Here is a 14,482-nt window from a genome sequence, read left to right as displayed (position 1 = left end):
CTTCAATGTGAAGAGGGTTTTCTCGGACAAAGTCCGCCGAGTCCTCAGTCTTACTCGTTCAATGTAAGCTATAAAAGGAAACAATATATATTAAAAACTTGCTTCTTCGAAATCACTTGTCTACTAAATTGACCACGCCCGATTTCTAAATTTACAAAGACTTTCAAAATATTAACTTTACTTTTAACAAAAATATTACGTTAATTAAATATATTATTGAATAGATACTATAATGAATTAAACTTATATTTATACGCGAGTACTTACATTATTTGCTTTTGGCTCTAGTGCCCGCTACCTCTTTTAATTCCTATGCTGGCTAGGTAAAGATATAGGTGTACAAATGTTCGCTGTGCTCGCTCTGGCCGCTCTGTTCAAAGTGACCAGTGCACCAGGTAAATTACCCTACATTCAATACTAGGTATTCTATACATAGACAATGCGTACTGGACAAACAGGTTTACAACACATTACATCACATCCGCTCAGTACCTTACTCGCATTTACGCGTGCTATTTCCGCGCGCGCGCTAAAAGTTTTGCCGCAACGCGTGACGTACAAAATTACACGGAAGGCTGATTTCCGTTACATACGAATGCGTATAGCTAAATAATACAAATATATTAAAAGTAATAATGACAAATAATGACACTACTACATAAATCAGTGATCGGTGGCAAGGTCACGATTATATAATCAAATTGTAATGACAGTAATATCATGGCAATACACATGTCTGTCAGCGATGTACAGTAACATTCTGCGCTCCGTGTACTGTCAGGATATTATACATGGTCGGGGCCTAAAGATGTTTGACTGGCGCGTGCACATGACATGTTTACAAGAAAGAAACACAGTTATCGATGACATGTGACTTATTTATGTACAAATTGTCCGACATTGATGACAACAATGGTCGCACATGAGTTGTGTGTTCAAACAATCCGAAACGTGTGTAAGCAGGGTTCGAATTATCACTAGACAGAAAATTATTATTTTTATTGTTCAAAAATTGTGTTTGAACTATTTGCCTATTCGAACTATCCGCCTATTCGAACTGACCGCAGGTTTACAGTATGTATTTATTCTGTATATGGTCGGATAAACAAGCATTTCGTCATCTCAAAAAGGTTCACTTTAAAAGTATAACATTCCACCTTGTGTATGAATGAATGAACAAACATTGAAATGGTGTGTTCCTCTGTTTACAAGTTGCATCAATGCAGAATGCCTCTTTTATATAAATATGTATGTATAATGTGTATAAATATTGTATTTCATCTGTCCTCCAATGACACAGCTGATCATGAAACAATGCTTCTGTTACAAATTAAGTCCATACAGGAAATCCCGCTATCAAACTCACTGTATATTCGTAAGTTTTCGCTGCAGTTCAATTTTTGCATTTTTCGCCCTACATATTGAGGGCAAATTGATAATTACACCGAACATTTGTAAAAACCATAATACATGTAGTAATTAAATGCGAGGGTCGAAAAAACATGGAGGAAAAATGCATTTTACTGTCAAAGGGCGAAAACTTACTAGTATACAGTACACCTTGCTACCTGGTATTCATTCTCTGATAATCTGTATTGATCACAACTTTTGTATCCATATAGCCGATCCATCGAGTGCACAGCTGAACATGAGGGGGGTGTTTCTACATGTGTTGGGAGACGCCCTGGGGTCGGTGGTAGTTGTCGTGTCTGGACTGGTCATCTTGTTTGTAGAAGACGACTGGAAGTATTATGTGGATCCTGCTATGAGGTAAAGTATTATTTTAAGGACATTTTATTCATGTGATGGTCGTACCCTGACTTGTTCTTTAAGGATCCCCATCCCTCCGCCTAAAAATGTAATGAGGCATTGTTATTTTCCCCCTACGGCATCACTATTGCATAGGCAAATCATTTCTGAACATTTGCGGAAGTTTCTTCAGAATTTTTTGGGAAATTATGAACCAAAATATATATTATTTGATTCAACAATGGTTTATTAGAAATATAACACATAAAAAATAATAACAATGTCAATATTGATGAATAAAACACAAAAAAATGAGTAATTTTCTAACAATAATACAAAAACAAACAAAAATGCCCATTACATGAATCAATAAAATTCTGAGTGCCAATGCAACACGTTAGGACAACGAAAAGAAAACTTATGTGACAAAAATAAATATCTTTCAGACTTAATTATTCTACAAAAATATTGTAAAGATACAAAAAAACTAAACAAAAAAGAGACAACTCTTACATTTGTATCAATAATAATTCTAAATCCCAAAAAGTCATATATACAATTTACAACATACAATATAGCACTTTTTGTATGCAAATATAATACAGTAGGCATTTACCAACCAATGAAATTACTTCAAATGTAATAACCAATATAAAACAAATTGCACATTGTGTATGGATATTAACATTATAACAAACAATGTACTTTACTGTGTCATAGCAAAAATGTCACAATGAACAACAATAACAAAGTTCCACATACTTTACACAACAATAATAAATTTCTACATACTGTACAAATAACATACTATGTTGTGATATAAAAAAATCACTTTTACATTATGAACAGATAATTATAACAACATACCATGTTGTGATATGAAAAAATATCGCACTATATAGCAATAATAAACTTTTACATATGTACAAATAACAACATACCACTGTATAGCAATAATAAACTTTGTCATTATATACAGATAACAACATACTATATATATATTGTGGTATAACAAATATCACACTATACAACAATAGTACCGTAAATTTGCGCGTATAGTGCACACTTTTTTAGGTAAATATTGTCATGTCAAAAAGGGGGTACGCACTATATGCAGGAACGAGTCATTCTTGGGTTATCGTTTTCAATGATAAGATTGAAGTTTAAAATAACAACAAAGAATGAAATTCTTTGGAGACACAATTTTTACCTTCTCTTAAATGATTAAAATCGGTAATCTGTGGTCGTGACTGATGATTTGGCGACAAACACTAGCTGGGCATGTAACATTTTTACAGGTAAGTTGACCGGAGGGCATACTGTCTGATCCCGGACAATAGGCTAGGTAGGATCGCTTCAGCGAAAATTATTGACACTTCTCAACATCACAGTTAATACAAATTACAATGCAGTAATTAGCTAACACTCTTTCAGTGATTACCAATTAACAAAAGCTCTAAGAAATTTAATTGAAATTATTTGCAGTCGCGATCGAGGGACTGTGTTGTTTTCACTCAACACGTGGCGTGAAGCCCTACTGCACTGTTAGAACTACAGACTGATTTGACGGTAAAGGAATTATAAAAAATATGTTTATACTAGAAGCGTGGACATTCAACACATCCCCTTCAAATCTACTTGAAGGAAAAAAATAAAAGCAGAATACACTATTTTAATGATGCTTCATAATATTGAAATAATTCACGAGGTTATCGATCACGTCAACATGAAAGTCAGCCGGGAAAAACATACACACTAGCTATATAGGCTTAGCGATTTGGTAAAAAAACAACTGAACTAACACGGAACGGAGCCTATACTTGAAAAACTACATTTCGTAATTATGAGAAAACCGCTAAGATGTCGAAACATAAGTTGATCGTCGATTCTCTGGCATCGGAATTACCAGGTTGCTACACTTTCTTCGTTTGGTTTCTGCAGGATTCGTCCACCAAACGGTACGGAGGGCTTGTTGACTCCAATCAATCAATCGTTAATTAATCCGCGTTATAAACACCAAGCTACCTTTGATGCTACTTTGCCTGTTTGATACCGTTTACATCATGTACAAATAACAACACAGGATATTGTGGTATAAAAATATCACGTTGGGGGTTGGCGATAAAGAGTTATGCTAACAAGGGTCATAGGTCATGCCCTTGATCCAGTGCAAAACTCTTCTTCGCCATGTGGCGGTTTTTGCCCCCCTCCTGCGATAGTCATAGAATCACTATTGGATATTGCACAATGACTACATGTATTTTAGGTCAGTGTGTAGTGACATGTAGTGTATACATGTTTGTTCTTTATGTCGTTTTGTGAATAAACGGCCTATTTCATATCACACTGGTATTACTGGTTGTCATTTGCTTTTTGTATAATGAGTATGGCTTGCTGTGTGGCTAGTGTAAAGAATCGCACACTATAAATAACATAGGTCTATTGAGCATATAATAACAAATATAAAATATAATCCTGACTATTGTGATGTCGTGTGATGCACTTACTTGTATGTATAAAATACTTCTCAGGCCAGATCCTCATCAGACGTCGGTGTCGGCTCATCAGTCAAATTGTCAGTAGTATGGGCCACAGAGGTCAGCATTGTGTGAACGAGTGTCACTTTTGTTTCGTCGCATAGTCCTGGTTAGCAGTTGATATTGGACATTGTTGTTGTTATTATTGTCAGTTAATGCGTTTAGTTTACATTTAAAGCGACCGTTTTTGTGTCGGCCATGAGATGACTGCCACAACAGCTTTTTCCACACTCGCGATTGGAGATTTTCAACGTAAGGTACACAACTCTGTTGTCAAAAACGTTATTCAAACGAAATCTATTCAAGGGAAGATAACAACATTGTCGAAATGGTAATCAGGGACTCTAACACTGAAAAACGACAGTGGTATTCTTTAGTGTTTTGCTCTGCCTGGGATGGATCCTTAAAGTTGTCTTCAGTGTGGGACACACGTAAATAATAACAACAGACAGTGTAACCTCATTGCCAAGTTTTATTCCGTGAATTGTCGAATTGTCGAATTGGTAAAAGTCTACAACATACAAAAAAATGTGACCGATTAGATTTAGGTATAAGCACATATGGCAAATCAAATCATATTTGAAATATATGCGGTACACAGTACTACACACCTGGAATGGACATAAATCCCCGCGAAACCAGGTCACGATTGAAAATATGATCAGTCACCAAAGACACATGAGTTTCCAATTAATACTGCATACTATCAACACATTTCAATATATACCAGAAACCCATATCGCAACAGTAAACTTACACTGTGGTTGGCTACAGCTTATAATTGCAGAAAAATGTGAGGATCTCACTGTGGCAGAAACCATGCCGTCGAAAAACATAAAGAAAACAAGATTTCCACAAAGGGAGATAACTCTTGTGTAACTCTAAAGTTCATTAAAGTTGCATGCATCAAAGATAGATAATAAAACATCACACTCCCCGTCTGATATCTTATTATTTGATATCACTACTAAATTCTAAGGAAACAGTAACAAAATGTTCTAAAGAAATATAGCCTTCAAGCCTGGGTTTGTTTGCGGTAACATTGGCAAGTTGTCTTATATGGAATATACTGAAAGCCTTGCATATAACTAACAGAAAACCAGAGAAACATCTTCTACACCTAAATATACTAGTCTATTCACACCGAAGTTAGGGACACCAATTCTGTAACTGGTCTTGTAAAAACATGAGATTTCCCATCTCGTGCAATATGAATTTCAACCTTCCGGACAAGTCCGTCATCACTGGCACAGTATTGTCCTTTAAGAGGACCACATCACCCTTCTATAGGTTAGGTGCCTCGCTTTGCCCCTTCCTTCGTCCTTGTAATGTATGCAAGTATTCCTTTCTCCACTGAGACCATATTCTGTTAGACAAATACTGCATTTGCCTCCACTGATGTTTGTAAAGATCTTTGACGCTGAAATCCTTCATGGCGAATGCCTTAACGGAGTGGTCAGTTTTCATGGTGAGTAGCGTCGCTGGCGATAACACATACGGTGACTCGGGATCTGTTGAAACAGGAACGAGAGGTCTCGCATTGATGATGGCACTCACTTCTGCCATAAGCGTGACTAAGACATCATGCGTAAGGTTCTTGCATGGTAGGTCGGACAATATTGAATCCAAGATCTTACACGACACCCCGTTCATCCTCTCCCATGCACCGCCCATGTGGGAGGAATGAGGTGATTTGAATGCCCATGTGGTTCCTGTGTTGAAGAGGAAATCTCTCATAGGCCCATCCTCTACATTTATAGAATCGATACGCATGTCCTCGGTTGCGCCAACTAAGATAGTTCCGCGGTCAGAACGGAATATTTTGACATTTCCGCGTATTGCTATGAAACGTCTTAAAGCATTGATAAAGGCTGAGGAAGACATCTCATCTATGACCTCGATGTGAATAGCACGGGTTACAAGGCATGTACATATTACAGCCCTTCTTTTGGAGTTAGCTTGTCCACCACAAGTTTTACGGGCAACGATTAGCCAGGGTCCGAACACATCCAATCCAACGTTTGTAAAGGGTGGGGCAGCCTCCAGCTTATCCTCTGGTAAATGTGCCATTTTCTGGAGCTGAACATTCCCGCGACGTTTTCTACACAACACACACTTGTGTAACAAGGAGTTGATCAGTCGCTTCACACCAGTTATCCACAATCAAGCGAACCGTATCGCGCCATCAGTGAAGTGACGTCCCATATGTTTTACCTTTTCATGATGATAGCGTACAAGTAGTGTTGATACATGGTGACCTCCTGGCAGAAGGATGGGGTACTTGTCCTTCATGTCTGCTGACATCTTCCAAAGACGACCGCCAACCCGTAAAATCCCTTTCTCATCCAGATAAGGATTGAGAGATATGATGTGACTAGTCTTTAGCATCGGGTATCTTTTCCGTAGACAGAGTATCTCAGATGAGTAGATTTCCTTCTGTACAGACTTGATGATAAATCTTTCGCTCTCTGCCCAGAAGTCAACACTGCTACTAGTAACTGTTCTCCGAGTAGCCTTTCTTCTTAAGAAAGATATTGCTCTCACTAGGCCCTTCCAGGTAGAAAAATGCTCATACCTCTGTGTTCCAATAGCTGGAGATGCATAATTTGTTTCTGAAGATCCAACATTTGCTTTCATTGTGCACACAGTCTGTTGGACGAATCTCCTCGTACTCTTCAGGACTGACGAGGTCGTGGACGTATCTCCTTGTCCTCTTCAGGATCGACGAGGTCGTGGACGAATCTCCTTGTCCTCTTCAGGACTGACGAGGTCGTGGTCTTCGGATACAGCGGACTCCTCCTCTTTGTCATGAAAGGACACAGGTCCGTGGATCCACACACTCTGCTGCATCTCACAGGCTGGAATCGAGCGTGTACCCAAGTCAGTATATGTTTGTAGGCACATAGTTCCATTGACTAGGTTGAGATGATTTTCTAATTATATCTATGCGATTCCCAACGTATACGTAGAATCGTCTCTTTTCGTTCTGTATATAACCGAGTACCACACGACTGTCAGTATAATACTTCACTGCAACTATTCCAAGATCTAAATCCAGGTAGGTTTCAATCACAACACGCTCAAGCGTTACCAATGCGTGGGTTTTTATTACGGTCAACTAGTTTCGACTCTATGTGCGAGTTTTCATCAGGACATTTTTTCAAGATATTTCAGCCCCTAAAGTACTAAAAATGGGGTGCAGTTTTACATTGTTAGTTATTACATGACGTCATCAATAGATAGATAATACACAATAAGTGAAGGACGGGTAAGCCCTTCTTAGATGTTCTAACTTTATATATATGCTGTGATTATTAAAAATGTCTTTCTCTGAAATTCAAACTTATTGTTCACATGTAGTTTTATATATATTGGTATTTCCGTAGTTGGTTTTATGATATTTATGAATACAATAAACAATAATAATAATATAGTGTTTTTGTTATATATTCGTAGAGTGTTTGTTTGATTAATTTAGTTCATCTAGTTCGAAGTGTGTCTGCGCTACATATTTTTCTGATACGTAATGCCTGGGAGTACGGGATGTTTTCTTTCTGGTGTTTAGGGTGGCTACTTTGAAGGTGCAGATATTGGAAAGCATTAGTGGGATTATTGTGGATACGGCTACCTAGTGTCCCATCCTCGTTAAAAAATACAGTGGTGTCGAGGAAGTCCACTGACACTTCACTGATTTCCGACGTAAATTTGATGGTGGCGTGACATGAGTTTAAGGCTTCTAAAAAGGAGGTAAGGTCCTCCCGGGTGTGTGGCCAAACGAAAAATTTGTCATCTATATATCTCCACCAGACCAGTGGGATGTGTGTCTGGGTAGATAGGAATCTAGTTTCTAGGTAGTCCATAAAAATGATCCCGTAATTGGGGGCCATTTTGATTCCCATTGCAGTACGCTGGGTTTGTAGAAAAAATTCTTTGTTGAATCTAAAACAGTTGTTTGTAAGAATGATGGCTATCATTCTCAGTATGATCCATGTAGCTTGGTTATGGTCCGATCTATTATCTAGTGCTAGTTTTGCGGCTCTTATGTCGTCTGAGGGATGGATGTGTAGAGAGACGACACGTCCGCCGTGCATAAAAGAGTGCGCGGCGGTAGTGCCCCTATTGACTTAATCTTTCTGACTTTGTTACTTTCTCTGTGGCAGTAAGGCGGGTCTTCCAAGATCTAGATGTTCCATGATAAATTCTGTCATATAAACGGCCATGACTGCAGCACACAGTTCCAAGCGCGGAATAGTGTGATCGTGGGATGGTGCTACTTTGGTTTTTCCGAAAGGATATCCAACATGAGATGATCCATCAGTATCAATTATCCGAAGATATGACACGGCTGCAATAGCTTTTTCTGACGCATCAGAAAACACATGGAGTTCGGGACGCAATGCTTGTGAAGGAGATATATTCACATAGGATCTTGGAATCCTCAAGCTCTTGAGAAACATCAACGACTCCTTCCATTTCCTCCATTCCTCATAATCTGCAGCCTGAAAAGTATCATCCCAGTCCAAGCCATTGGACATGAATTGACGTAGGAGTAGCTTCCCTTTGATGGTCACAGGAGCGACAAAGCCTAGCGGATCAAAAATGCTGTTCACTACTGACAAGACGCCTCTGCGTGTAAATGGTTTGCCATCTACTGAAGTGAGAAACTTGATTACATCATCCCTGATATCCCAAGCAAGATCTAAACTTCTCTGTAGAGGGAGGGCATCCTTCTGGAAGTCCAGATCCATCAGGTTCTTGGTCAAATCCTCAACAGGAAATGCCGAAAAACTTCTTCAGAGTTAGATGCAATTTTGTGCAATCGCAGGTTTCCATTGTCCTTAAGAGCTGCTTGAGTTCGTTTGAGCAGATCAACTGCTTCGTCGCTGGTGGGATGTGATGACAGTGCATCGTCGACATAAAAGTTCCTATTCACGAATTCCTTTATGTCACTGCCATACAGTCGTTCGCTTTCCTCTGCTGTCTTCCAGAGGCCATAAGTAGCAACAGCTGGCGATGGGCTGTTGCCAAAGACATGGACTCTCATCCTAAAATTAACCAGTTCCTTAGTTATGTCATTGTCCCATAGGAAACGTAGGTAATTCCTATCTTCTGGTCTCACCATGAAGCAATAGAACATCTTCTTGATGTCGGCTGTGACAGCAATGGCTTCTTTCCTGAATCTCATCAGTACACCAACTAAGCTATTTGTAAGGTCGGGGCCGGTCAGTAGAACATCATCGAGTGAAGTTCCGTTGAATATCGCCGATGAGTCAAACACACAATGGCAAGTACCAGCATTCTTCACCTGGAACAAGTGGAGGAGCTAGTTCTGCATGCCCACTATCAAGAAGTTCTTCCATAAAGCTTTTTCACTGCATCCCTATTCAAGCTTGAATCCAAGTTCTTGGCTCGGTAGAGTGCCTGTAATCTGTTATTAGAAAGTTTAGATCTGGACGTCCGGAAAGGAAGGGGTGCAATCCAATGGCCATCCTGTCCCTGATAACACTGATCATTCATCAGACTTAAGAAGATTTTGTCCTCTATCGACATTCCAGGTCTGTCATCTCCTTCGGTGCGAACGAAGACTGAAGAGCCTAGTTGATCTCCAGTGTCCAGAGTAGATGTCTGGTTTGGGGACTCGTGCACATGAATTTTATTGTCACAAGGTTTGAAGACAGAAGGACGACCTTCTGTAGTGAGGTAAGTCTTCATTGTGCTTACTACATCTGGCGCGTGAGCACCTACTAAGCACGTTTCACCTACTATGACCCCGCCAAGCCTAAGTCGTTGAGCATACGATTTGCTGGGTGGACCAAGCCTTTGCTCAATTCCAGCATGCCCCTTCCTATCAGCAGCAGAATGTCTGACTGTGGGTCGAGTGGAGATAGTTGATGAGCAATAGGCTCTAAATGAGGATGGTACATAGCCACTTCCGGTGTCGGAATTTCGTCTCGGTGGTCAGGAATCTCCTCACATTCTATGACTGTGGGTAGATTTAGCTGAGTGGTGCCATCAAGCGATTCCACTATGAAACCTTTAGATCTCCTGCCCGGCATGATGACGCGACCAGCACAGCTAGACATAGTGTAGTTTTTCGGCTGACTGTTAATTCCACATGCATTAAAAGTTCCTCCTTGGCCAATGACTTGTTACTTTGTTCATCAAGAATTGCGTATGTTCTCACATTTCTGTCTGGGTGTTCACTATGGCAAATGTTCACGTATACTATTTTAGCACAGGATCTTCCTTTAAACCCATTCTGACTCCGTGCATTTAGAGATCACATTAGAAGAAGCTGGGCTTGATGTACTAGTAGATGAGATGTCAAATGTCTTGGTAGATGATAGATCTTGATGAGCTGTTCTCTCCCCGCCATGATTACCTATGGGGGTTGACATATTAGACTGAGTATCCGGGGGGTGCATGCCTGTGGCGTGACGAGTACTACTACAGGCTTGACATTTCACTTCCTTTGGACAGTTACGACTGATGTGTTGTTTTGACCCCAAACATTTAAAGCAAAGTCCATGCTCCGATAACCTCTGACGACGGTCATGGAGAGGTTTTTGTCTAAATTGTCTACAGTCATTAAGTGAGTGACTGGCATTGTGAATAGGACAGCAGGTAAATTGCCCCTCATCTTGAGACACAACTGCTGTTTTGGCAGTAGAAATCTTGGTACGCGAGACGGGCCTACTGTGTGTGATAGCCGAGATTTCAGTGTCGAATGAAAACCCTGGGTCATTTATCCTCACAGCCAAATTGTTGACAAACTCAACGAAAAAGCTAAATGGTAGATAGGGCACATTGTGGGACCTTTAGTATGTGGTAGCCCTCTCCTGCCACTTGTTCTGAACATGTTGTGGTAACTTGACAACCACATAGTTAACTCCGACTGATGTGTCATAATACGACAGTAGTCTCTCATACTTAGGATCAGTTTTGAACGACAGGATCTCGGAAAGAATGTCACCAAGTTCATATAGCTTTCTTTTTTCTTTGAAAGTCACTTTAGGGAAGTTCTGTAGTTTCCGTTTTAGAGAGTCGTCAATAGTCTCGGCACTACCATATCTCTCTTCTAGTCTGTTCCAAGTAAGCTGTAATCCTTTGTTGTAGTTGAATGTGTTTGCATTCCGCATACTTGTAGCATGTAGACTGGACTCGGGACCCAACCATTTTATTAAGAGATCCATCTTTTCTGCAGTGTTGACCTTAATATCAGCAACGACAGAGTGGAAGGTTGCCTTCCAGCTGAGGAATGATTCAGGTTTGTCGTCAAACTTGGACAGTCTAGATCTGAGTAAGTCTTTCTTCAGCAAAAATTGAGAAAAACCCTCAAAGGATGGTGAAGGACAGATAGCTGGTGTCTCCTGAATCTGTATTGAATGATTACGATGATTCTGTTCAATACTAGATCTAGACTTTACCTCGTCGATTTCTGAAATTTCATCATATATTGCCTGAAGTTCTGCATTGTTACATCCACTTCCTTCTTAGCCGAAAGGAGAGTCATACTTGCCTCGATATCCGCTTTCTTTTTTATCAGTTCAGCTTCTTCTGTCACATAGTCCAATTTTACATGTGCAGCTTGAAGCTTAGCTTTCTGTTTTAACACCATTGAGGTTGTCCTGCTTGATGCTTTTGAATGTGTTCGTGAATGCACAGAAGTTGACTGTGATCGGCAATGTTCAATGTCTTTCTTCAACTGGGCAAGCGCAAATTCACATTTTCCTTTCACTGACCCCTGGATAAGTTTTTGGGATTGAAGTTCTCTAACACTTTCTTTTGTATTCTTACGCACAAGAAATCCTGCGAATTCTGTTGATTCTTTATCATATTTTTCATATAGTGTTATGAGTCTATGTCTCATGAATGTGAGTTGATCTTTGTTTAACTCTTTTTTGGTACACTAAAAGTTCTTGTTTGAGTTCATGGTGAATGTTATTTAAATTTAGTGTGGGTTTGTAAATTTCCGATTCGTATAGAGTTGAGGCCTTTTCTGTTAATACATGAACTCTTCTTACTCCTGTTTCACTTTGAGTGTCTCTTGTTAATTCCATGTCTGTTGCCCTTAGTGAGTTTAGGTTTCCTTGACTCCTCCAGTCCATGATGATACCTCAACATCTATCTTCAGTTTGGAACACACTTCCGGGTAAGCCTTGTACGAGTACTTTTACTGTTCTGTCTTCAGTGTGGGACACACGTAAATAATAACAACAGACAGCGTTACCTCATTGCCAAGTTTTATTCCGTGAATTGTCGAATTGGTAAAAGACTACAACATACAAAACAATGTGACTTATTAGATTTAGGTATAAGCACATATGGACAAATTAAATCATATTTTTTGGAATATAAGAAGTACACAGTACTACACACCTGGAATGGACATAAATCCCCGCGAAACCAGGTCATGAATGAAAATATGATCAGTCACCAAATACACATGAGTTTCCAATTAATACTATTACTATCAACACATTTCAATATATACCAGAAACCCATATCGCAACAGTAAACTTACACTGTGGTTGGCTACAGCTTATAATTGCAGAAAAATGTGAGGATCTCACTGTGGCAGAAACCATGCCGTCGAAAAACGTAAAGAAAACAAGATTTCCACAAAGGGAGATAACTCTTGTGTAACTCTAAAGTTCATTAAAGTTGCATGCATCAAAGATAGATAATAACACATCAGCAGACATGTTTTGTGAAATTAAAATATATCAAAGGGACATGACCCATTAGTGTATAACTATTCGTACATAGTATTATCTTTGAATTAAAATTTCATTTCTAAATGTCTAAAACAAATTTTCTCCTTAATCTTTTCAGTATTGTCATGGTTATTATCATCCTCTGCACAACTGTACCATTATGTAAGTATACAATTAACTCAATATGGTGTGGGTTTGTAGGAAAAAAATCAGTATTAGTAGAAAGCTTTATGGTAATTTGTTCCAGTATGAAAAACTTTCTAAATCCTCCATCAGTACAAACATGGATACAAAATTCCCACGATAATAATAAAAAGAAATTGCCTGATTATAAGTTGAAATGAGAAGTGTCTTGACTGTCTCAGCTTTAGCCTGCAGTAACTACGGTAACTTTTATTTAAGCAATTAGCGAATTACTATACCTATTTTAAAGTCATCCTGTATCCATGCATAGAAATAATTGTGCCATGGTAAAGCTCACACTCTTTTTTAATTTTTCAGTGAAAGAGTCCGGGTATATACTTTTACAAGCAGTGCCTGATCATATACAACTGGAGGAAATTAAGAACAAATTAAAAAAGGTAATTTAGCCAAATTGTGCAACATATTACAACTATTGTCCCTTTTCTTCTTCTTTTTGTTAAGACCAAAGAAAATAAATTCTTTGTTTCCACTTGCCCTATATATCTACCTACCCTACTTTTTGGTGTGTATATGTCAACACTCCCATTTTCATTGGGAAACTTCTGATATTTTATCGAATATCAACAAAACAGAAAATCCATCTTTGGTGGCAGAAAACTCCTGATATCAATCAATAGTCATGTTTGATATCCTTGTCTCGTCAAATTAGAGTTTCTTGAACAGTGAGAGGCCATATAACTGATAATTAGGGGGCTTGACCACGCCAGTCCCTCAGCAGCTTTACAGTGTTAAAGCAACTGATCAGAGGACTAGAGAGTACAACTGCTTTTTTATAATTACGTGAGAGCAATTGAGATTACCATAGATCAAACACTGCAGATGCAAACCAAATCCTTTACAGGTAACTTATCACACGACAAATCCTTTACAAGTAACTTATCACAAGTCAAATCCTTTACAAGTAACTTATCACAAGACAAATCCTTGGCTAGGACGTTAACAGTTATTAACGTCCTAGCTGTTAATAGGACGTTAAACAAAATCAAACAAACAAATTGACAAGTAACTTATCACAAGACAAACCTTTACAAGTAACTTATCACAAGACAAATCTTTTACAAGTAACTTATCACAAGACAAATCCTTTACAGGTAACTTATCACAAGACAAATCCTTTACAAGTAACTTATNACAAGTAACTTATCACAAGACAAATCCTTTACAAGTAACTTATCACAAGACAAATCCTTTACAAGTAACTTATCACAAGTCCATTCCTTTACAAGTAACTTATCACAAGACAGGAGTGAATGTAAGCATACCTCATTACAAGTT

At 38.8% G+C, this 14,482-nt stretch overlaps 1 protein-coding gene across 1 annotated transcript in view; it reads left to right on the top strand.

Moving 5' to 3' along the window:
- LOC110444449 (probable zinc transporter protein DDB_G0282067) overlaps positions 1 to 13,593 on the top strand; it is a 17,509-nt gene extending 3,916 nt beyond the window's left edge. Inside the window, exons 2-4 of the mRNA XM_021488830.1 lie at positions 1,623 to 1,770; positions 13,122 to 13,165; positions 13,505 to 13,593. Of these exons, the coding sequence (XP_021344505.1) occupies positions 1,623 to 1,770; positions 13,122 to 13,165; positions 13,505 to 13,593 (281 nt within the window). The remainder of the gene's footprint in view (positions 1 to 1,622; positions 1,771 to 13,121; positions 13,166 to 13,504) is intronic.
- The last annotated feature ends 889 nt before the right edge of the window (positions 13,594 to 14,482 follow it).

This window comes from Mizuhopecten yessoensis, unplaced genomic scaffold (assembly GCF_002113885.1).
Source record: "Mizuhopecten yessoensis strain PY_sf001 unplaced genomic scaffold, ASM211388v2 scaffold2041, whole genome shotgun sequence".
NCBI lineage: Eukaryota > Metazoa > Mollusca > Bivalvia > Pectinida > Pectinidae > Mizuhopecten > Mizuhopecten yessoensis.
The sequence above is the reverse complement of the archived record's forward strand: the minus strand, read 5'-3'. Positions and strand labels throughout refer to the sequence as shown.